General features: G+C 40.5%; 1 protein-coding gene across 17 annotated transcripts in view; it reads left to right on the top strand.

Moving 5' to 3' along the window:
* Positions 1 to 21,417, top strand: part of ALKBH8 (alkB homolog 8, tRNA methyltransferase) — a 65,768-nt gene extending 44,351 nt beyond the window's left edge. For all 17 annotated transcript variants that reach the window (XM_045038219.1, XM_045038218.1, XM_045038227.1 and 14 more), the window contains 4 exons: positions 5,543 to 5,694; positions 8,457 to 8,713; positions 17,752 to 17,901; positions 19,016 to 21,417. In XM_045038219.1, the coding sequence (XP_044894154.1) occupies positions 5,543 to 5,694; positions 8,457 to 8,713; positions 17,752 to 17,901; positions 19,016 to 19,573 (1,117 nt within the window). In that variant the 3' untranslated portion in view covers positions 19,574 to 21,417. The remainder of the gene's footprint in view (positions 1 to 5,542; positions 5,695 to 8,456; positions 8,714 to 17,751; positions 17,902 to 19,015) is intronic.
* The last annotated feature ends 314 nt before the right edge of the window (positions 21,418 to 21,731 follow it).

The following is a 21,731-nucleotide window of genomic DNA, read 5'->3' as shown; positions in this document are numbered from 1 at the left end:
AAGCAGGAGAGAGCCAGAGAGGAGGAAAACACAGAATCTGAAGCAGGCTTCAGGCTCTGAGCTGTCAGCACAGAGCCTCATGCGGGGCTTGAGCCTATGAACCGCAAGATCATGACCTGAGCCGAAGTCAGATGCTTAACTGACTGAGCCACCCAAAAGCCCCAAGAATTCATTATTCTTAACCTATGGATTACCCATTGCGGAAAATCTCAGAAAAGCAGTTAAGTATTGCTTGGCCTTTGTCTAAGCTTTAATTGTAGGCAAGTGAAGTAATTGACTTAAAAGAGCCATAACTGGATAGAACTGGAGAGTGTTATGCTAAGTGAAATAAGTCATACAGAGAAAGACAGATACCATATGTTTTCACTCTTATGTGGATCCTGAGAAACTTAACAGGAGACCATGGGGGAGGGGAAAGGGAAAAAAAAGTTAGAGAAGGAGGGAGGCAAATCATAAGAGACTCTTTAAAACTGAGAATAAACTGAGGGTTGATGGGGGTAGAGGGGAGGGGAAAGTGGGTGATGGTCATTGAGGAGGGCACCTTTTGGGATGAGCACTGGGTGTTGTATGGAAACCAATTTGACAATATATTTCATATTTAAAAAAAAAAAAAGAGCCATAACAGAGAAGTACTTAGTCCTCAATAGAGAAATTTACTTGCTAATTACAGTTTCAGGATACTCATTGTACTAAAATATCTTGACTGCATTTAATACCATAGCTTTAATCATTTTCAGCTATCAGGGTAACAATCATATAAAATCAGGCAATGATTGCTTGCTTCTGCTTCTAAAAAATTGCCTTCAGTGCAAGCTGTTTTCCAAGAGCCACTCTCCTAACTTGTTTTATGAGACCAGCATTACCCTGACACGAAAACATGTCAAAGACATTACAACAAAAGAAAATTACAGACCAATATCTGTCATAACAGAGATGAGAAAACATTCTTAAAAAATATTAGAAAATCCGATTGTATGAGATATATATATAAATACATCATGACCAAGTAGAGTTTATCCCTGGATTGCAAGATTGGTTTAACATTTGGAAACCAAAACGTGTAATTCATGACATTCAAAGGACAAAGGAGAAAAAAAAATATTTAATCATCTTGATTGATGCAGAAATTGTATTTGACAGAATTCAGCATCCATTCATGATAAAAACTTGGCAAACTAGGACAAGAAGGAAACATCTTCAGTCGGATAAAGGCTATCTGTGAGGAACCCACAGCTAACGTTTTATCGAATGGTGAAATATGGAATGCTTTTTCCTAAGATTCTGAACAAGGCAGGGATGTCTGCTCTCACTACCTCTATTGAATATTATAGTGAGTGTTTTACATAGTATAGTAGGTCGAGAAAAAGATGTAAAGATCATTGAGATTTGAAAGGAAGAAGTAAAACTCTTTATGATTGTGGATGTAGGAAAATCCTAGGAAATCTAAACAAATGTTAGAACTAAACCGTGAATATAGTAAAGTTGTAGCATACTAGGTCAACATTCAAAAATTAATTTTTGGAAAATGAAATAGAATACTTAAAAAATTTTTAAAAATATTTATTTACTTTTGAGACAGAGAGAGAGAGAGAATTGGGGAGGGGCAGAGAGAGAGGGAGACACAGAATCCAAAGCAGGCTACAGGTTCTGAGCTGTCAGCACAGAGCCAGATGTGGGGCTTGAATGCAAGAACCATGAGATCATGACCTAAGCTGAAGTGGGACGCTTAACCAACTGAGCCACCCAGGTGCCCCTGAAATAAAATTCTTTTTAAAATAGCATCAAGACCTGTAAAATACTTCGTTTTAGTACCCGAATTAGTTAATTATGATGTGGTTTAAAAAGATATTAGCCTGGGAATTCTGATTCTTTTTTAAATTGAGATATAATTCACATATAAATTGTGTTAGTTTCAAGTGTACAACATAATGATTCTTTATCTGTATGTGTTGTGAAATGATCATCACAGTAAGTCTGGTTAACATCCATCACCACATGTAGTTACAGGCTTTTTTTTTGGGGATGAGAACTTTTAAGATTTACTGTTAGCAACTTCCAAATATACGGTTCAGTGTTATTCACTGTAGTCACCATGTTATACATTGCATGCCCAGGATTTATTTATGTAACTGGAAATTTGTACCTTTGACCACTTTCACCCATTTTGCACAGCTCTGCCTACCCTGGCCCGCCCCCACCAGCCCCACAGCCCCACATTTAAGGTGTTTTAACAATGTTTATTTATTTATTGTGAGAAAGAACACGAGTGGGGGAGGGGCAGAGATAGAGGGAAAGAGAGAGAATCCCGAGCAGGCTCCACACAGTCAGCACAGACCTCTATGCAGGGCTTGATCTCACAATCAAGTGAGATCATGACCTGAGCCAAAATCAAGAGTCAGATGCTTAACCAAGTGAGCCACCCACATGTTCCAAGTTTGCTTTGTTTTTGTTTTACATTCCATATATACGTGAGATCATATGGGATTTGTTTCTCTTTGCCAGACTTATTTCACTTAGCATAGTACCCTCAAGGTCCATTTACATTGTTGCAAATGGGAAGATTTCTTTCTTTTTTATGGCTGAATAATATTTCATTACCCTTCCCTCTCCCTTACACACACACACACACACACACACACACACACACACACACACACACGTTTTCTTCATTCATTCATTGATGAGCACTTAGGTTGTTTCCAAGTCTTGGCTGTTGTAAGTAATGCTGCAGTGACCATGGACTGCAGATATCTTTTCAAGTTGTTTCCTTTGGAAACAAAAAATCCAGAAGTGAAGTTGCTGGATCATAGGATAGTTCTACTTTTAATTTTTTGAGGACCTTCATCCTGTTTTCTCCAGTGGCTGCACCAGTTTATATTCCAACCAACAGTGTACATGGGTTCTCTTTTCTCTGCCTGCTCGCCAACACTTGTAATTTCTTATCTTTTTGGTAAGAGCCATTCTAACAGGTATGAGGTGATATCTCATTGTGGTTTTGATTTGTATTCCCCTGATGATGAGTGATACTGAACACATTGTCATGTACCTGTTGACCATCTGTATGTCTTAGGAAAAATGTCTCATCAGATCCTCTGCCCATTTTTAAATGGACTGTTTTTTTGCTATTGAGTTTTATGAGTTGTTTATATATTTTAGATATTAGCCCCTTACCAATATAATTTGAAATGTTTTTTTTCATTCTGTAGCTGGCCATTTCATTTTGCTGATGGTTTCCTTCACTGTGCAGAAGGTTTTCAGTTTGATGTAGTCCCAGTTTATTTTTGCTTTTGTTGCCTTTTTTTTTTTTTTAATTTTTTTTTTCAACGTTTATTTATTTTTGGGACAGAGAGACACAGAGCATGAACGGGGGAGGGGCAGAGAGAGAGAGGGAGACACAGAATCGGAAACAGGCTCCAGGCTCCGAGCCATCAGCCCAGAGCCTGACGCGGGGCTCGAACTCACGGACCGTGAGATCGTGACCTGGCTGAAGTCGGACGCCCAACCGACTGCGCCACCCAGGCGCCCCGCTTTTGTTGCCTTTTGGGAATTCTGGTTCTAGCAACAAATTGAAGAAACAGTATAACAGTGACAAAACGAAAACAGAGCTGAAATACATTATTTTCACTTCAGGATCAAATCCATTTTAATGATATAGTTGAACTTTCTCTTTTTTAGGTGTGTAGAAAAAAACGTATCTGGCTCTTAGTAAAGAGAAGTCAACACATTAAGTATAAAATTATGCTTTTGTATAATTTGCTCAGACCTTTGAGGCTTAGCACATTCTCTCTGAATGTAAAACCCACCTCTATAGGGAGATAAACTTGCTAGGGTAAATCAAGCAGAAAACTTGGCCTCAGATTTAAATCTTGGGGCACCTGAGTGGCTCAGTCAGTTAAGTGTCTGACTCTTGATTTTGGCTCAGGTCATGATCTCACAGTCATGGGTTCAAGTCCCACATCAGGCTCTGTGCTGATAGTGCTGAATCTACCTGGGATTCTCTCTCTCTGCCCCTCCCCCAGGTTGCTTCCACTCTTTCTCTCAAAATGAATAAATAAACATTTTTTTAAAAAAGTTTTAAGTCTTAGGAATAACTTAACAAAAGATATGCAACACATATACACTGAAAATTATGAAACACTGCTGAGAGAAATTAAAGAAGACCAGAAAGAATGAAGAGATAGAGATGCCATGATCATGGATAGAAACTTAATATTGTTCAGAGGTTGTCCCAAGTTGATCTAGTGTTTCAGTGTAATTCCAGTTAAAATCTTAAGACTCTTTTTATATAAACTGATGAGCAGATTCTAAAATTTATAAGGAAATAGGAAGGATCTAGAATAATCAAAACAATCTTGAAACAGATGAACAGTTTTGGAGGATTTATTTTACCCAGTTTTTAAAATTTACTGAAGCTACATAATCAAAAGAGTATAGTGTTAGTGTATAGACAGACCATTGGGGCAGAATACATCCACATATATAAGATCAGTTGATTTTTGACAAAGACCCCAGTATAATTCAGGGTGGAAAAGACATTTAAAAAAAAATTTTTTTTAATATGAAATTTATTGTCAAATTGGTTTCCATACAACACCCAATGCTTATCCCAACAGGTGCCCTCTTCAATACCCGTCACCCAGCCTCCCCTCCCTCCCACCCCCCCACCCCCCCATCAACCCTCAGATTGTTCTCAGTTTTTAGGAGTCTCTTATGTTTTGGCTCCCTCCCTCTCTAACTTTTTTTTTTCCCCTTCCCCTCCATGGTCTTCTGTTAAGTTTCTCAGGATCCACATATGAGTGAGAACATATGGTATCTTTCTCTGCCTGACTTAGTTCCCTTAGCATAATACCCTGCAGTTCCATCCACGTTGCTGCAAATGGCCATATTTCGTTCTTTCTCATTGCCACGTAGTATTCCATTGTGTATATAAACCACAATTTCTTTATCCATTCATCAGTTGATGGATATTTAGGCTCTTTCCATAATTTGGCTATTGTTGAAAGTGCTGTTCTATCCTATTTTTCAGTCTTTCTTTTCAACCATTATCTGTCCTTATTTTAAGGTATGCATCTCTTATAATTGACATAGAGTTGGACTTTATTTTTTTAATCCAGTTTGACATTCTTTGTTTAGTTGGATATGTTAGTCCTTTTACATTTGACGTAATTGTTGATTGGATTTAAATGGGTTTTTTTGTTGTTTTTGTTTTTGTTTTTTTTTTACTGTTTGTTTCCTCTTTGCTCCATCTGTTCCTTATTTTTTTCTCTCATAATTGGTATTAATTAAATATTAGTTACTCTGTATCTCTTGAATAATTTGTTAGTTGTACATTCTTTTAATATGATTACCCTGAGGATAACTTTTTAAAAGATAGAGACTTCTATTTTTTGTTTTCTCTACAATGCTTAACAATTCAGGAAATCCAGTAGATATTTGCAATAAATTCTTCTAAATTTGCTCTGTTCCCTTACTGTTTTTAAAAGGACCTGAAATACTTTTATGAATGCAGTGTTAAATAAATTATTTTGACTGTCGTTTTTAGAATCACACCCAGAAAATTTGATACTGTTCAAGCATCCACGGGTCACAAAAGTGGAATTATCACCAGTGATGTTGGAGACTTAACTTTAAGCAAGAGGGGAATAAGGACATCATTTACATTTAGGAAAGTGAGGCAAACACCTTGTAATTGTAGTAAGTATATAATTTTGGTTCCACTGTACAATGGAGTAAATCAAGTGTAAAAATCTTTTAAAGTCCCATTAGAACCAAGGAGAGCTCGGTCTTAACTTCACTAAGGGTATTTTCCATATTTTGCTTAGTGTTGTACTTAATGTAGACTTTTCTTTTTTTTTTTTTTTTTAATTTTTTTTTTTTCAACGTTTATTTATTTTTGGGACAGAGAGAGACAGAGCATGAACGGGGGAGGGGCAGAGAGAGAGAGGGAGACACAGAATCGGAAACAGGCTCCAGGCTCCGAGCCATCAGCCCAGAGCCTGACGCGGGGCTCGAACTCACGGACCGCGAGAGCGTGACCTGGCTGAAGTCGGACGCCCAACCGACTGCGCCACCCAGGCGCCCCAATGTAGACTTTTCTTAACCCATCCCCATTAGAGTTTATATTCCTTGAAGGCAGGGACTGCATTTTATTCATCTTTATTTTTCCTAAATATAGTAATTGAGCATAGTTGGATGCCGAATAAATATTTTATTTATTGGAGTCACACTTGTAGGACATTAAAATATCACTTATACAAAAATAGTTTTTATTGGAAATAGCTTGTCTTGTTTCTAAATTACTTCTCATTAACCCAGTGAGGAAGTTAGAGATGACAGATTGTTCCTTAGTAAGTGGGTAACTCTAGGGGGATAAACAGTGGTTTGTGTTTTGGTCAGTTTGGAAATCTAGAAGGGAATAAAAGAAGTGCTCAAAAACATGTCAGGAGTATGTTATTTCTACTTATCTATACAAGTACATCATGACCTGTATTTCTTAGACTCAGTGAATAAAAATCCCTTTCATTTTGTAAATAGTATCTGTTAGAAAACTTGAAATTGCTATATTTGATATCTAGTGAAACTTCAGATTTTTGTTTCTTTTGCTAAAAGTGTCATTGCTACCTTAAAACATCAAAATTTTTATCAATTAAAAAAAAAGCTTATTTAGTATTTGTTGAGTGTCTAAACTGCCAGTAGTTTTATTTATTTATTTTTTTATTAAAAAAATTTTTTTTAATGTTTATTTATGTTTGAAGAAGGGAGAGAGCATGAGCAGGGGAAGAGCAGAGAGAGAGGGAGACACAGAATCGGAAGCAGGCTCCAGGCTCTGAGCTGTCAACACAGAGCCCGACGGGGGGCTTGAACTCAGGAACTGCGAGATCATGACCTGAGCTGAAGTCAGAGAGGCGCCCCATAAACTGCCAGTAGTTTTATAAGATACTGACAAATAAAGCATGGCTCATGTTCTCCAGGAACTGAAGTCTAGTTGGAAAGACAAGCCGGTTTTCTTATGCAAATGTTTCTTTGTTGTGGACATTAATTAAATGTAAGGCGTATTGTAGAAGCTCTGAATGTATATTCAGTTTACAGATGATTTTCACGTTCAAGGCCATCTTTTAGACACTCTTTGTCAAAATGTATGGGTTTTTAAGGATAAGGGTTGCTCCTCCCTTTAGCTAACTTAGATGTTTATAATTTCCAAGAGAATAAAAATGTTCCTAAGATCAGTTTAGGATAATTCTAATGTATATTGTGTCCAAGATAAGGTGACCTGTCTGTTTTCACATGTACGTTTTAGAGCCCTCAGGCTTTCTGTGGCTGCCCTTTTCTGAAACGTCCACATAAACTGTTTACAGCTCCACCTCACACATTAGCATAGATGAGCTATCTCCTGCCCCATTGCTCAAGGTTCAGCACCTTCTAACTATAGGCAGGGAGAATTCCTGAAGCCGTGAACACTGCAGCCCAATTCTTAGCTGCCTCACGATTTCTGATTATTTCCTTTGTCCTGACTGTGGTTTCTCCAGGGACACCACTCCTTTTTCCTTTATTTTCCAGAATAAAACGATGTGTATCATGGACTTTGGCTGAAGATAAAGGGAAATTATAGGACAGCAGAGAACAGACAAGGATTTAAAATGAGTATTAGACATGATTGCAGAGAACAAAGGACAACTTCAGAATTCAGTTAATTAGAATAACAGTGTATCCTAAATTTCCTTCATCATCTTGACTTGATGGTGTTCTCCTTGGAGTTTGCTGATTCGACTGAAGGAGGCGACACCTGTAGTCACTGAGAATGTGGGCTCCTGTGTTCCCACCGGCTGGGTGCAGTTCGGGCTCTACGACTTGCCATCTTTGTTGCTTGAGGATTGTTATTTGATGTTCTCTGCTTCAGTTGCCTCATCTGTAAAGTGGATGCAATAGTACCAGCTCATGATGTTCCTGTGAGAACTGAGAACACACATATAAACTGTTTCAAAGAGTGCTCGTTTAAATGTCTGTGATCATTACCAAATGATGCACTTTGCTCCTAGGGCTTGTTTTTCTGAGAGTCTGAGGGCCCCGGAAGTCCTATCTCCTCTGCCCACCAAGAGAAAAACCCTACGTCATGTTGGTTCAGCTAAATTTCTTCTGTTTGGGCCAGGCCCATCAGGAAGCTTTCCTGAATGAGAGGACCCTTAATCCTGAGAGGTGATAGGCACCTGCATTATATGGCCTGCAGACTTGCAGTCATTTCTGTCGCACATGGATTTTTCCCCTTCTGTGTGTGTTAGACCCTTGCACATATAATTAGACTTGTTGGGTACCAGCTATTTTTAAACTGATAAATCAGAGCCTGCTTAGCCCCCGTCACCAAATTTGGATTGATTTGCTTGTTCTTTTAAGAAAACATGATGCCTTATGAATCACTTGGATAAAAATGAAAGGTTTTTATTGCTTAATTTTTGCATTAGGTTACCCTTTGGTCTGTGACAGCCAGATGAAGGCGACCCCCCCATCATTTCCAGAGAGCGAAAGAGAAGCCTCACAACTGGAGCAAGAGTATGTCCACCGAGTCTATGAGGAGATTGCTGGGCACTTCAGCAGCACAAGACATACCCCTTGGCCACATGTGGTAGAGTTTTTGAAAGCTTTGCCCCGTGGTTCGTTAGTGGCTGATGTTGGCTGTGGAAACGGAAAGTATCTTGGCATCAATAAGGAGTTATATATGGCAAGTAATTGTTGCCTCTGGCTCTCTTTTGCTTTATTTGTAAGGGTTGTTAGCACCTTCTGCCTTATGATATAATGTTGTTTGTTGATTAGGCCATTACAGAAAAGTTATAACCAACAGATGGAAAATTAATGAGCACTCATTCTTATTTATTCCCCGAGAATTTGTGGGCATGCATACCATTATTTGTAATTTCCCCCTTCCCTTTCCTTAGATTTTGCTTCCTGAGATTATTTTATCAGTAATACTATCTTATATCTGTAAAACTCTTTACAGGTTAGAAAGGATATTTACATTTTTTTTAATGTTTATTCTGAGAAAGAGCTTGCAAGTGGGGGAGGGGCAGAGAGAGAGAGAGAGGGAAAGAGAGAATCCCAAGCAGGCTCTGTGCTGTCGGCGTAGAGCCTGACATGGGACTCAATCCCATGAGCCATGAGATCGTGACCTGAGCGGAAATCAAGAGTTGGACACTTAACTGAGCCACCTCAGGTGCCCCTGGAAAGGATATTTATAGAAGCCATTTTCTTTGCATTGATCCTCCTAAATATGAGAAAGTTAAAGCAGATATTTTCTGTTTTTTTTTAATCCTGTTATTTATTTATTTATTTATTTGTTTGTTTGTTTATTTACTTACATCCAATTTAGTTAGCATATAGTGCAGTAATGATTTCAGGAGTAGAATCCAGTGATTCATTCCCTACATATAACACCCAATGCTCATCCTAACAAGTGTCCTCCTCAATGCCCTTTGTCAGTTTAGCCCATCCCTCCACCCACAATCCCTCCAGCTAACCTCAGTTTGTTCTCTGTATTTAAGACTCTCTTATGTTTTGTCCCCGCCCTGTTTTTATATTATTTTTGCTTCCCTTCCCTTATGTTCCTCTGTTTTGTATCTTAAATTCCACCTGAGTGAAGTCCTATGATATTTGTCTTTTTCTGACTAATTTCAGTTAGCATAATATACTCTAGTTCCATCCACGTTGTTGCAAATGGCAAGATTTCATTCTTTGTGATTGCTGAGTAATATTCCATTGTGTGTGTGTGTGTGTGTGTGTGCGTGTATACACGTATATATACGTACGTATATATGTATATATATGTATATACACATATGCACACACAATGGAATATTACTCAGCAATATACATGTATATATATGTATATATATGTATATACACACACATATACATATATACATACACATACATGCACACACACAACACATCTTTATCCATTTATCTGTCGATGGACATTTAGGCTCTTTCCATATTTTGGCTGTTGTCGATAGTGCTGCTATAAACATTAGGGTGCATGTGCCCCGTTGAAACAGCACTCCTGTATCCTTTGGGTAAATACCTAGTAGTGCAATTGCTGGGTCATAGGGTAGTTCTATTTTTAATTTTTTGAGGAAAAAAACTCTGGAAAATACTGTTTTCCAGAGTGGCTGCACCAGTTTGCATTCCCGTCAGCAATGCGAAAGGGTTCCCTTTCTACACATCCCCACCAGCCTCTGTTGTTGCCTGAGTTATTAATTTTAGCCATTCTGACAGGTGTGAGGTGGTATCTCAGTGTGGTTTTGATTTATATTTCCCTGATGATGAGTGGTGTTGACCATCTTTTCATGTGTCTGCTAGCCATCTTGATATGTCTTCTTTGGAAAAGTGTCTATTCATGTCTTTTGCCCATTTCTTCACTGGATTATTTGTTTTTTGGGTGTTGAGTTTGATAAGTTCTTTATAGATTTTGGATGCTAACCCTTTACCTGATATGTCATTTGCAAATATCTTCTCCGATTCTGTCGGTTGTCAAGCAGATATTTTCATCTGGTTTTTTACTAATGAAGAAACGGACGCTCACAGACTGTATTCTTCCCTAATGTTGTAGAATTAGGGAATATAACTGGGATTTAAACCCATGCCTCTGACGCCAAATATAGTGTGCTTTTATTCATAGTAGGAAAATATAAAGGTTACTATTTATTGGTGTCTTACTGTTGAGGAAACTAAAGCTTAAGTAGATTAAAAAATGTGACCGAGGTTACAGTGCTAGGCCCAGAATCTGAACTCACCTGTCTCTTATGCCAGGGTTTCTGTTTTCAGTTGCTGTAATTTCCTTTTTCTAAGGTTGACTTTTTTTTCTCTTATGCTGGGAAGTAGAAAGTTCTCCCTGCACTAGTGCATTATTATAAATACATCAGCGCTGTTCTGGGAGGACTGAAGCTTCCCTTTCTCAAACTAGGGAGGGAGGACTAGAGTGAGGACAGTAGGCGAGGAGAATGAGAGCCATCTACGCTCACGGGCTGCTGTAGCACATCAGATTGTGCGTAATGTGTTTGCACCTCATCCTTGACATCACACACCTGTGTCAACAAAGTAAGTTACTCCTGTGCTTGAGGAAAGGTTTGTGCATTAAGAGATAAAAGCATAGCTTTTCATCACAATAAAATGTTAGTAGTTGTATATTGTCATTATGTTTGGATGAAGTTTTAGTTTATAAAGAGAAAGATCGAATGAATTATGTTTTTTCATGTTGAAGAAGTAGGTTTTGATATGCCACTTAAAATCAAAGTGATATTTCTGATTTTATAATCTTAAGGCACTGTCCAAAATGTTTCTCAGTGAGCTCTGCTTTTGCACTTTCTTTTCTTTTTTTTAATGTTTATTTATTTTTGACGGAGAGAGTGACAGAGCATGAGTGGGGGAGAGACAGAGAGAGAGGGAGACACAGAATCTGAAGCAGGCTCCAGGCTCCGAGATGTCAACACAGAGTCCGATGCTGGGCTCGAACTCACAGACCGCGAGATCATGACTTGAGCTGAAGTCGGATGCTCAACTTTTTGAGCCACCCAGGCGCCCCTGCTTTTGCACTTTCTTGATGATAACCCTTAACTTTATCTAGTCAGGCAGCATCTGTGACCAAGAAGCTAGGTTGAAGTCAACCACACTGACTTAGTCATGATGATAACATTATCCTGTTACAATTGAGAAAAATGACTTCTTGGTAAACTGAGGTATAAATCTGAAGCTATTCGAGAAGGAATATATTTAGAAGAGTGGGAAACCCACAAGTACTGTTACCTTCCATTGCTCGTATTCATTTTATCAGTGGCTGTCCGCGTGTATTTCTTCCTGTCTGCTATTCCCAGAGCCTCCTGCACTGTCTGACTTCTCGGGAAGGCTCAGTAAGTGTTGGTTCAGTGAATGAATGAAAGGTACAAGTCTGGTTGGACTTACAGTTTTCATTACACCAGAAATGAAATTATATACAATATAGGGGAGCCTGCTCTTGTAAGCTGCTGAGGCTCCAACCTGTGTATTTGAATGTACTTTGAGCAGCTGTCTTTGAGCCTGAAAATATGTATGTTTCTTGACATTCATGAGGAAATGTGACCTGAGACATTCATTCTAGGTATTAAAACATAGGATAGTCTCAGAATTTAAAAAGTCATTAATATTATTAGTACATAATTCCTTAATAAAGCACTTTATTTATTTATTTATTTATTTATTTATTTATTATTTTAAAATTAATCTTTGTGAGAGAGAGAGAGAGAGAGAGAGAGACTGCATGAGTGGGGGAGGGGCAGACAGAGGGGGAGACATGGAATCTGAAGCAGGCTCTAGGCTCTGAGCTGCCAGCACAGAGCCCAATGTAGGGTTCATGAACTCATGGACCTTGAGATCATGACTTGAGCCAAAGTCAGATGATTAACCGCCTGAGCCACCCAGGGCCCCTAAAGTGCATTTTTGAAATAGTAGCTTAAGCTCTCTTGTAGATACTTTTATAAACTGCTTTTCATTTTTTATAACATCATCGGTTACTGTTCATTTCTGTCATCAGCACTAGCTGTTGTCTTTATTTTCAGAGTTAAATTTTGTAAGCAAAACTTGAGACCTTCAAGAGATTTATTGCCTTTATAATAGTACCAATAAGAGGTGAGACAGTATGAACCCAGAGCTCAGCCTGACTCATCCATTGTAGGGACTTTCTTGGTTGCTTTAAATAGTCTGGATTGCAAATATAAGAATAACTCCAGGAACCTATTTATAATTAGAAAAAATTGGAGATATGTTTATATAAACCTCTTCTGCACGTTTCTGGTTTGGTTTGGTTTTGTGTTTTAACTGTCAACTATGCCAATAAAGGAAAGAACAGAAGGGATATTAACATCGACAGGTTCCTCCCGTGAGCTGAGTGCTGTGCTGTGTGTTCTCACACAATGTGGGAGACTGGCATTACTCCCTCCATTTTACAAATGGGAAACCGAATGCTCAGTCAGGCTATGACAGGCTCATGGTTACATGGTGTCAGGACAAGTGTTGGAGCCTCATGTCCAGCCGCACAGTCTGTACTCTGTGGCATTCTGCTAAGAGAGATTTAGAAAATTAAAAAAAAAAAAATTTATGTGGAGGGGGGAGGGGGCGGAGAGACAGAGGGAGAGAGGGAATCCCAACCAGGCTCCGTGCCTTCAGTGCAGAGCCCAACGTGGGAATCAGTCCCACGAACCATGAGATCGTGACCTGAGCCCAAATCAAAAGAGTCAGTCATTTAACGACTGAGCTACCCAGGTGCCCTGAAATCGTGTCTGTTTTGTTGTCCACCTACTTGGCACGTGATAGAAGCTTATTAATGGTTTGTTGAACGGTGAGGAGCAAACCTGTGAATTCACCCTCAATTTCTTACATGGAAAGCAGAGTATACACAATGCCGTGTTGTGTAATCTTGAAGGAAATGCAACAACATCAAAGTGGGTGGGCCTTCCTCCAGAGTAATGTACCTTGAGGATACAAGGATCTCTCTTTGTATCTAGACTCTGGGATGCGAGTTTTTGTCCACTCTTTGTTCCATATAATAATAATGATAGCATTTGCATAGCCCTGCTGTGGTTAGTGAAATATTTAGTTTACATCATTTTGTTTGATTCTCATATGAACCTTGAGAAGTAGGCATTTTTATGATGAGGAAACAGAAACTCTGAGATACCATGTGGCTTTCCTAGGTTGTTCGCCTAGTTACTGCTGGAGCCAGACTTCAGCTCGCGAGTTCCGAGTGCTGTTTTCACTGTACTGGACTGACTTTGACTCTTCCCCGGCTCTCTCAACTGTGTACTGCCCGTCTGATCTCCCTGTAATTGCTTGTTTTCTTAGTAGTTTTAAAAATGTTGTATTTTCTAAGTAATAAAAATAATGTAGCTGCAGTTCCAAAGATGGAAGGAAAGGTGTTTACCTATAATCTTAACACCCTAATAAACCAGTTTGTTGTGAGAAAGATCGTTCCAGTGTTTTCCTGTAATGTTTATATTGTCATGAGTATGTGTACAGCTCAATAACTCATTTGTATTGCTTCATATTTCCATTTTGCTGTGTGGCCTTACATGGGTCCCGGACTTTATGATGCTCTTTGAGTTACTTGATGGTTCCTCATGTTCAGTGTGAAGTTGTTATAAATAACACAGTAATGAGAATCTACCCTGAGAAATACTGTGACAAGAAGGAAGAACGCGGCTTTTTGGAGTGAGAGACGCCCAGGTTTAAATCTCTGCTCCGCCGCTTAACTATCTTACTTGAGCCAAACTACCTACATGCTTTGAGAGGAGGTTTCCTCATCTGCAGTGTAGTAACAGTACCTGACTCAGGGTGTATCTTTGCGGTGGGTACATTAGCACAGAGAATCTGCTGTAAGATTTAGTGGGTGCCCCAGTAAAAGGCCCCCCCCCTTTTTTTAAATCCTGTTTAGCTTTTTCCATATGTTGGATTATTTCTTTTTTAAGGATGAATTTCTAGAAGAACAATTATTGGGTCAAAAGTTGTGAACATTTTTATCTTCCTTGAAAAGCGGTGTGCCAAACTGCTTTTGAAAATGGGTAGAGTCCATTTGTAGCATCACTAGCACTTTTGAGAGCAAGTTTTGTTACTGCCGTCACCATGGTGTACTGTGGTTTTAAAATATTTTTGATACCTTTGAGGGAGAAAAACGAGATCTTGTTTTTCTAGTTTGCCCCTTTGATTACTAGTTTGAATACTTTTTCTTTTTTTTTTACCAGCCCTTCCAGAATTGCATGTTTAACGTTTTGTTGGAGATTTTAAAAATTATAAACAAGTTCAGGCACTAAGTGGCTCAGTTGGTTAAGTGTCTGACTGGATCTCAGCTCACATCTTGATCTCAGGGTCGTGGGTTCAAGCCTTGTGTTAGGGCGCCACTCTGGGCGTGGAGACTACTTAAAAAAAATAAGTGAAAAAAAATTTTTTTTAAGTATAGAGGAGTATAAGCAAACATTTTAAGTCCAACCTGTATGTGTTTTTATTCATTGATCTCCATCTGCCATACAGAATTAACAGAGCTTTACGTAAGTCTTTTAATGAATGCTAGTATTTATAATTAGGCCATTTTCTGTCATATTGTTGACATTATGCAACATCATTAAGGAGAATTTCAAGTACTGGGTACTATCCTTGGTATAAAAACTTAAGGAAATTTAAAAAGAGAAAAGAGAAAAAGATAGTGATGATTTTGACTGTAGTATATGAAAGACTCAGGCCAGTTAAGTGCAGGATGAAAGTTCTGAGCCAGGCACGAATCACGTTTACGCTACACCTGATGCTTTGTGACTGAGACTGTCCCATCCCTCACACTGCCACACAGGGGCACTTTGTACAGGTAACGGTAGCAGCCTGGCAGCGGGAAGAGGGACATTTCCTCTTGTTTTATTTGGCTGCTCTTCTCCGTGTTCTGCTTTATCTATGGTTCTTGGGTAATAACTTTCTTTCCATGTTGAGCTCTATCTCCTGGTATTTGTTCTGTAGTAAAGTTGCACTTTTTTCCTGTCGACTTTCAGCTAGATTTATAGCAATGTGTCAGGGTTGGACATACTTGAAACATCTGATTCCGTGAACTGAATTTTATTATAAAAACAGTGGCAAACTCTAGAATGTAATATGCATATTACTTCAGTGGTGTTGTCATCTTGATGTTGTCACTGCTAGCTCAGTGGTATAGAATATGGGTGAAAATAAATACAAGGAATAATAAAGCACTTAACGTATCTTGCATAGTTAAAGACAGCAATCATTTGGGAATTGGGCCCCTGTTGTTATTAATGGGCTCTTGGTACTTTTTCATTTTTTTTTTTAAATTCATTTTGAGAGAGAGATAGAGAGGCAGAGAGAGAGAAAGAGAGCGAGCGAGTACAGGTTGGGGGGCAGCGAGAGAGGGAGAGAGAGAATCCCATGCAGGCTCCACACTGTCAGCACAGAGCCTGATGTGGGGCTCGAACCCACGAACCATGTGATCGTGACCTGAGCTCAAACTAAGAGTCAGTTGCTCTACTTACAGAGCCACGCAGGTACCCTAGGACTTTTTTGTCTTAAAATATATCAAAGGGAAATTGCTATATTTTACCTCTAGTGTGGTACCTTTTATTATGCTTCAAAAATAAATGCAGCTCTGGGATAGAATATAGAAGCTGTTTAATACCAATTAGAAATTGAGCAAATTCATATTAAGTATGAGTAGCCTGGCAGTGTCCATTAACTTAATAAGAGTTGTTTTGAGGGGCACCTGGGTGGCTCAGTCAGTTAAGCATGCAACTTCAGCTCAGGTCATGATCTTGCGGTCCATGAGTTTGAGCCCCACATCTGGCTCTGTGCTGACAGCTCAGAGTCTGGAGCCTGCTTTGGATTCTGTGTCTCCCTCTCTCTCTGGCCCGGCTCTGTGCTGACAGCTCAGAGTCTGGAGACTGCTTCAGATTCTGTGTCTCCCTCTCTCTCTGGCCCTCCGCCCGTTCATGCTCTGTCTCTCTCTGTCTCAAAAATAAATAAGAAAAAACATTAAAAAAAAAAAACTTAAAAAAAAAGAGTTGTTTTGACATGAGGACTCATGCTCCTTATTCTCACATAGACCAAGGGAACCCTAACAATCAGTGCTCACTGCATCAGAAATTCAGATGAGTAAACACAGGGTCGAGGTGGCCACTGCTATCTGATGAAACCTGCTTTCACATTTCTTTTTCTCTTTTGTAGAGAGTGAGTAAAGAACTGTCTGGGGATAATTATTAATTAGTGGTTTAACCTTTCTGATGCCCTGCCCACCTTCCCTGTCCTCCCTCATTTCACGTGTGCACACTGCGTACATGCTCTCTCCCTCCCCTCCACACGCACACACGCACACACATGTGTGCACACACATGGTGCCCTCAGAATCAAACAGCAAAACTGAACACAACAGTAACAACCAAAGTAGAGAGGAGAGAGGCTGCCGCGGTGCCCAGATGCTTCCCGCAGAAGCAGACACAGGCAGAAAGGCACGTGAGGTCCCTGCCCAGGGACATGAAGGGAGGCTGCGAGCTGCCTTCATGCTGCCTTTCCCTAGGGACGGTTCGCTTAGACTGCAAGGTGTAATTAGATAGCACTTGACAGATTTTGAATTCAGCACTTCATTCCTGATTTATATGGGTTAGGTGTTTAGCAGAACAAGACTCAATAGCTTTAAAAAATGAAATGTTATTTTACTTTTGTGTTGTTTGGGGTTTTATTTTCAGATTGTACAGTAATATGTACTGAAAAGTAAAAAGAAGCAGGCACAAATCCCAGCCACCCTCTTGCTATCTGGGCCAGCACAGTATCATTGGTGTAGTGATGAGGGACATCTGTAGGTCCGCACAAAGGACCGAATGTCTGCGTTTACAGAATAGTTTTCATTTTTATACGTGCGATCTCACATAAGGATCTAGGTGGGTGATCGATTAGAGGGCAATTAGGCCTTTCCATTTCCACTGCTGCCATCTTTATACTAGTCGTTTTCTTTCCGTTCGCTACTTTGAGCTCAGTCTGGTACCTGGTGAGATCATAAAAGCTGTCCCCTAAACGACGGAATCTGACTTTGTGCCGGCTGTAAGAACTGGTAAACCCTGGCTTCACCCGCTTCACGGTGCATACAAGGTCTGCGCCCTCACTTTATGGTAATGAAGAAGCCCAGTGCTCTTAATTTCCCATGACCTTTAAACAAGGGGTTGTGAGATTCGTCGCTTCTGCCTGTTACAGATCGGTTGTGATCGGAGCCCGAGCCTCGTGGACATCTGTCGAGAGCGGCACTTCCAGGCCTTCATCTGCGATGCGCTGGCTGTGCCCATCCGCGGCGGGGCCTGTGATGCCTGCGTCTCCGTTGCTGTTATTCACCATTTTGCAACAGCGGTGAGTGCTGTCTCTCTCTCTCTCTCTCTCTCCAAGACCTCGTGGCTGTGGTGGCAGGAAATGCTCATGGATTTCACCCACGTGGACCCTACTTTAGCTTTTCTTTTCTTTCCCTTCTCTTCCCTCTTATGTGGTTTGCCCCCTGTGCTGAGAAAGCGCGTGGAAGGAGGTGAGGTTCCCCGCTGCGGTGGGCCTCTGCCCTCTGCCCTCTGCCCACCACCCGCCCTGAGCCTTCCTCATTGTTGTGTCCTCGAATCCGGGGCCACGGCGCTCCGGCTGTCAGGGGCTGGAGGCGCTCATCGGCCCTGCGCCTCCCCAGCAGTCTCTCCTCGGCCTCTCGGCCTCTTCTCTGTCCGTGCCCCACCTGCCTCTCCCTGCCCTTCTCCGCAGCCCTGACATCTGTGTCCTCTCCTTCCCATTCTGCTTTTCTTCTCTTCTCAAAATTCAAGTATTTAGCTGCTGGTGGTATGTTACTCATGCTTTTAGTTAGGCACACAGGTCCCTAATTTTAAAATGAGTGAATTTAGGGGCGCTGGGGTGGGTCAGTTGGTTCAGTGTCTGACTCTTGATTTCAGCTCAGGTCGTGATCTCGTGGTTCGTGGGATCGACCTCCACATCTTCATGTCTCTCTGCCCGTCTCCCGCTTGCACTGTCCCCCCCCCCAAATAAATAAATAAACTTTAAAAAAAAAGTGAATTTAATATTTTATATTTTTCTTATAAGAAAACAGAATCTTATTTTTCCTGTGTGTGGGTGGTTTCTCCCTTAATCTCAGCAATAATTTTATAAATCGCCCTGTGCTGGCATTACCAGCAGTCCCCACGCACCTTGTGACTGAACTGAACGCAGGACAAAACCAAGTGGCAAACCCTCTATGCCTCTATTTAATTAACACAAATAAAAATGTCCTTTTCCTTATTTCTTCAACACTTTTTCCCCTCAGAAGATTTCCCGTCTCTTTTTTCTCTTTTTTGTTTTTTATTTTATTTTTATATTTTGGTAGATTTTCTGAGCTGTTCATCGTAATGAAAAGCAGTGCTATCGCCGGTCCAACTTCCTGTTTCCTCTCTATCTCCTCTTGGCTGATAAATGGCAATGTGTGTTTTTACCGTAGGAGCGCAGAGTAGCCGCTCTCCAAGAACTCGTTCGACTCCTGAGACCTGGCGGGAAGGCACTTGTTTATGTCTGGGCAATGGAACAAGAATATAATAAGAAGAAATCCAAGTATCTTAGAGAGAACAGAATGAGCCAGGGGAAGGAGGAGGAGGTCAGCAGCGATACGCCAGGCCCAGAGTTGCTTGTGGAGCAAGTGCCTGACACAGGCCATAAGGAGCCAGCATGTCGAATGCCCTCCATCAGTGACTTCCAGGAGGGAGGGCGGAATTCAAGGGAAGTTACTAATTCCAAGCTCCCCGTTCACACTAATAGGACTTCTTTTCATTCTCAAGACGTACTGGTTCCCTGGCACCTTAAGGGCAACCCTGGGAAAGACAAACCTGCTGAGCCGTTTGGTCCGGGAGGATCCCATGACCCAAGTGCTGTGTTTCATCGTTTCTACCACGTGTTCCGTGAGGGGGAGCTGGAAGCCGCCTGCCAGACTCTGAGTGACGTCCGCGTCCTGCGAAGCTACTACGATCAGGGGAACTGGTGTGTGATTCTCGAGAAGGTCTGACGTCTCTGAACATACACACCGGAAGGAAAGGCTCGGCTTTATTTTTTAAAGGACTCTAAATTTACTGTCTTTTTAAAGAGAAAATGTGTGGAAAAGAATCAAAGAAAGGAGAACGCCTGAGAGAAAATTGGAAGTAGAGATTAGTTAGGACACATTTGGGCTACTAGTATGGCCATTTTATCCATAAATGTGGGAACGGTTCTCTTAAATAGGGAGGCATAGGGAGGGATTTTAAAAGTGACTGAAGTAGTTTGTGAAGTTTTTGGGGTCCCAGCGTAAGAATGCAGCATTCTGAAGACAAAGTTTTGGTATTAAGGTTACTCAGCGAACTAAATCATGTAGAATCTTAGTGATGCAATCATACAACATTTTAATAAAGAAGTATTTCTGGACAGTAGAGAATTGTCTGAAGACTTTGACTCTTAGCTCTGTAAAGTCACAGGCGATAACCTCTCCCCCCTCACCGTCCTAACGCAGGCTTGACACGTAGTAGGTGCTCAGTAGAATTTCAGCCCATCAGGTCGTTCATCCCACAAATACTTACAGAACCCCTACTAAGTATTTAAGTACTGTGAGTGGAGCTGTGAACAAGAGTGAAAGCTCCTGCCCTCCTGGAACTTCCGTTGTGGAAGAAGGACAGCCGGTATGCAAATGAAATTGATCCAATGTGCCGGGTAGTGAGAAGTGAAACAGGACTTGGAGGTTTTCCCTGGGAACAAAGGATCATTTCCAAAGGGCTGCGGTAACCACGAATCCTGACTGTAGTTGGTTACCGAGAATTAGTTGGTATTCCTGATGTATTTGACCAGGTGTTAAAGGCAACCCCAGTGGGCTCTTATAACTCCTTTGTTTAAGTAGCAAAAGTTAGAATGGTCGGTCAGACTTAATTATGCCCTTACAGCCACAGCTGTGGTGTCACTACCGGCTGTCTCCAGTTCCTTCATGGTTTGTACCAGTCTGGGCTCAGTCAGCAGTTTTTACCTCCAAATACTTCACACTCAGTCAACTTACCACCCAGGTCAAGTTTCCAGGAAGAACAAAGGTAGAAAGTCAACCGTAGCTCAAATGATCACGCAAAAGGAAAGTACTTTTTAAAACATGCATTGCTTTTATAGCAGTTATGCTTAAGACTGCTTCAAGAAAAATTGCTTCCTGTGAACGATGACGCCCAGACAATTGTGTCTGTTGTTATTGTTGAGATGTTTCTTTTCCAGCGTCAAGCTTTCCGAAACCGGCCGTGATGAATAGGTCTCGGATGAGACGACGATTGTTTTTGTCGTGGAATCTTCACTGCAAGATTGTAACTGTTCCCTCCAGATGAATGTATAAGGTTCATGATATGAAAAGACAAATTATGGGGCTAAAAAAAAGCAGTTTTATTCTGACAGAAATTCTAGAACTTCACATTGCAATGTGAAGCTCAGCTCCTGCTAATAACTTTTAAAATCTAGATGAAATGGGCGATTTTCAAGGAGGATGCATATACATGAACTCAAGAAGAGGCAGAAAATGGAAGGTGTTGAAAAAGCCGCATAGGAATTCAGAACTTGGCTCTTGATTCAGACTGGAAATTGAATTCTCGATCTGCCATTAGTTTTAGCCGGAGACTCTGGACAAACTCCCTCCCTTGTCTGTGCTCCAGTTTTCTCAGCTGTAGTGCTGGAGGAGTTGTTCTGCAATTAGCTGGGATAACAGCTCTCAGAGCAGTGCAAGAATAGAGTGTGTGTGTGTGTGAAACATGTTTATTATCATTAGTCCCAGAGAAAGCCCTCAAGAGTTTCAGGAATTGAATGACATCAAATCTAATTTGTTAATTGTGTATTAAAAACCTATGGTTTTACTGATTTTTTGTCTTTTTGCTTGTTCTTATTAGTTGCAACAGATACATCACAATTTCGTGCTATGATTGTGGATTTCTCTATTTTTCCTTCCAGATCTATCAATAATTATAAGGCAGAACTGGAAGGAAAATCCCAATGTCCATCAGCAGTAGAGTAAGTGAATCGAATGTTACTACCTAAGCAGTGGAAGTGAATAAATCGTCTTCACAAGGTACCCTGTGAATAGATCTCAGGACCATAATGCTGAGTAACAAACCCCACAAAGTAAGACCATACAATTCCTTCAGAGTGCAGGTGTCTCTGAGACTACCTTCGCT

The sequence above is a fragment of the Felis catus genome, chromosome D1, assembly GCF_018350175.1.
Source record: "Felis catus isolate Fca126 chromosome D1, F.catus_Fca126_mat1.0, whole genome shotgun sequence".
NCBI lineage: Eukaryota > Metazoa > Chordata > Mammalia > Carnivora > Felidae > Felis > Felis catus.
Note: the sequence above shows the minus strand (reverse complement) of the source record. Positions and strands in the feature narration are given on the sequence as shown.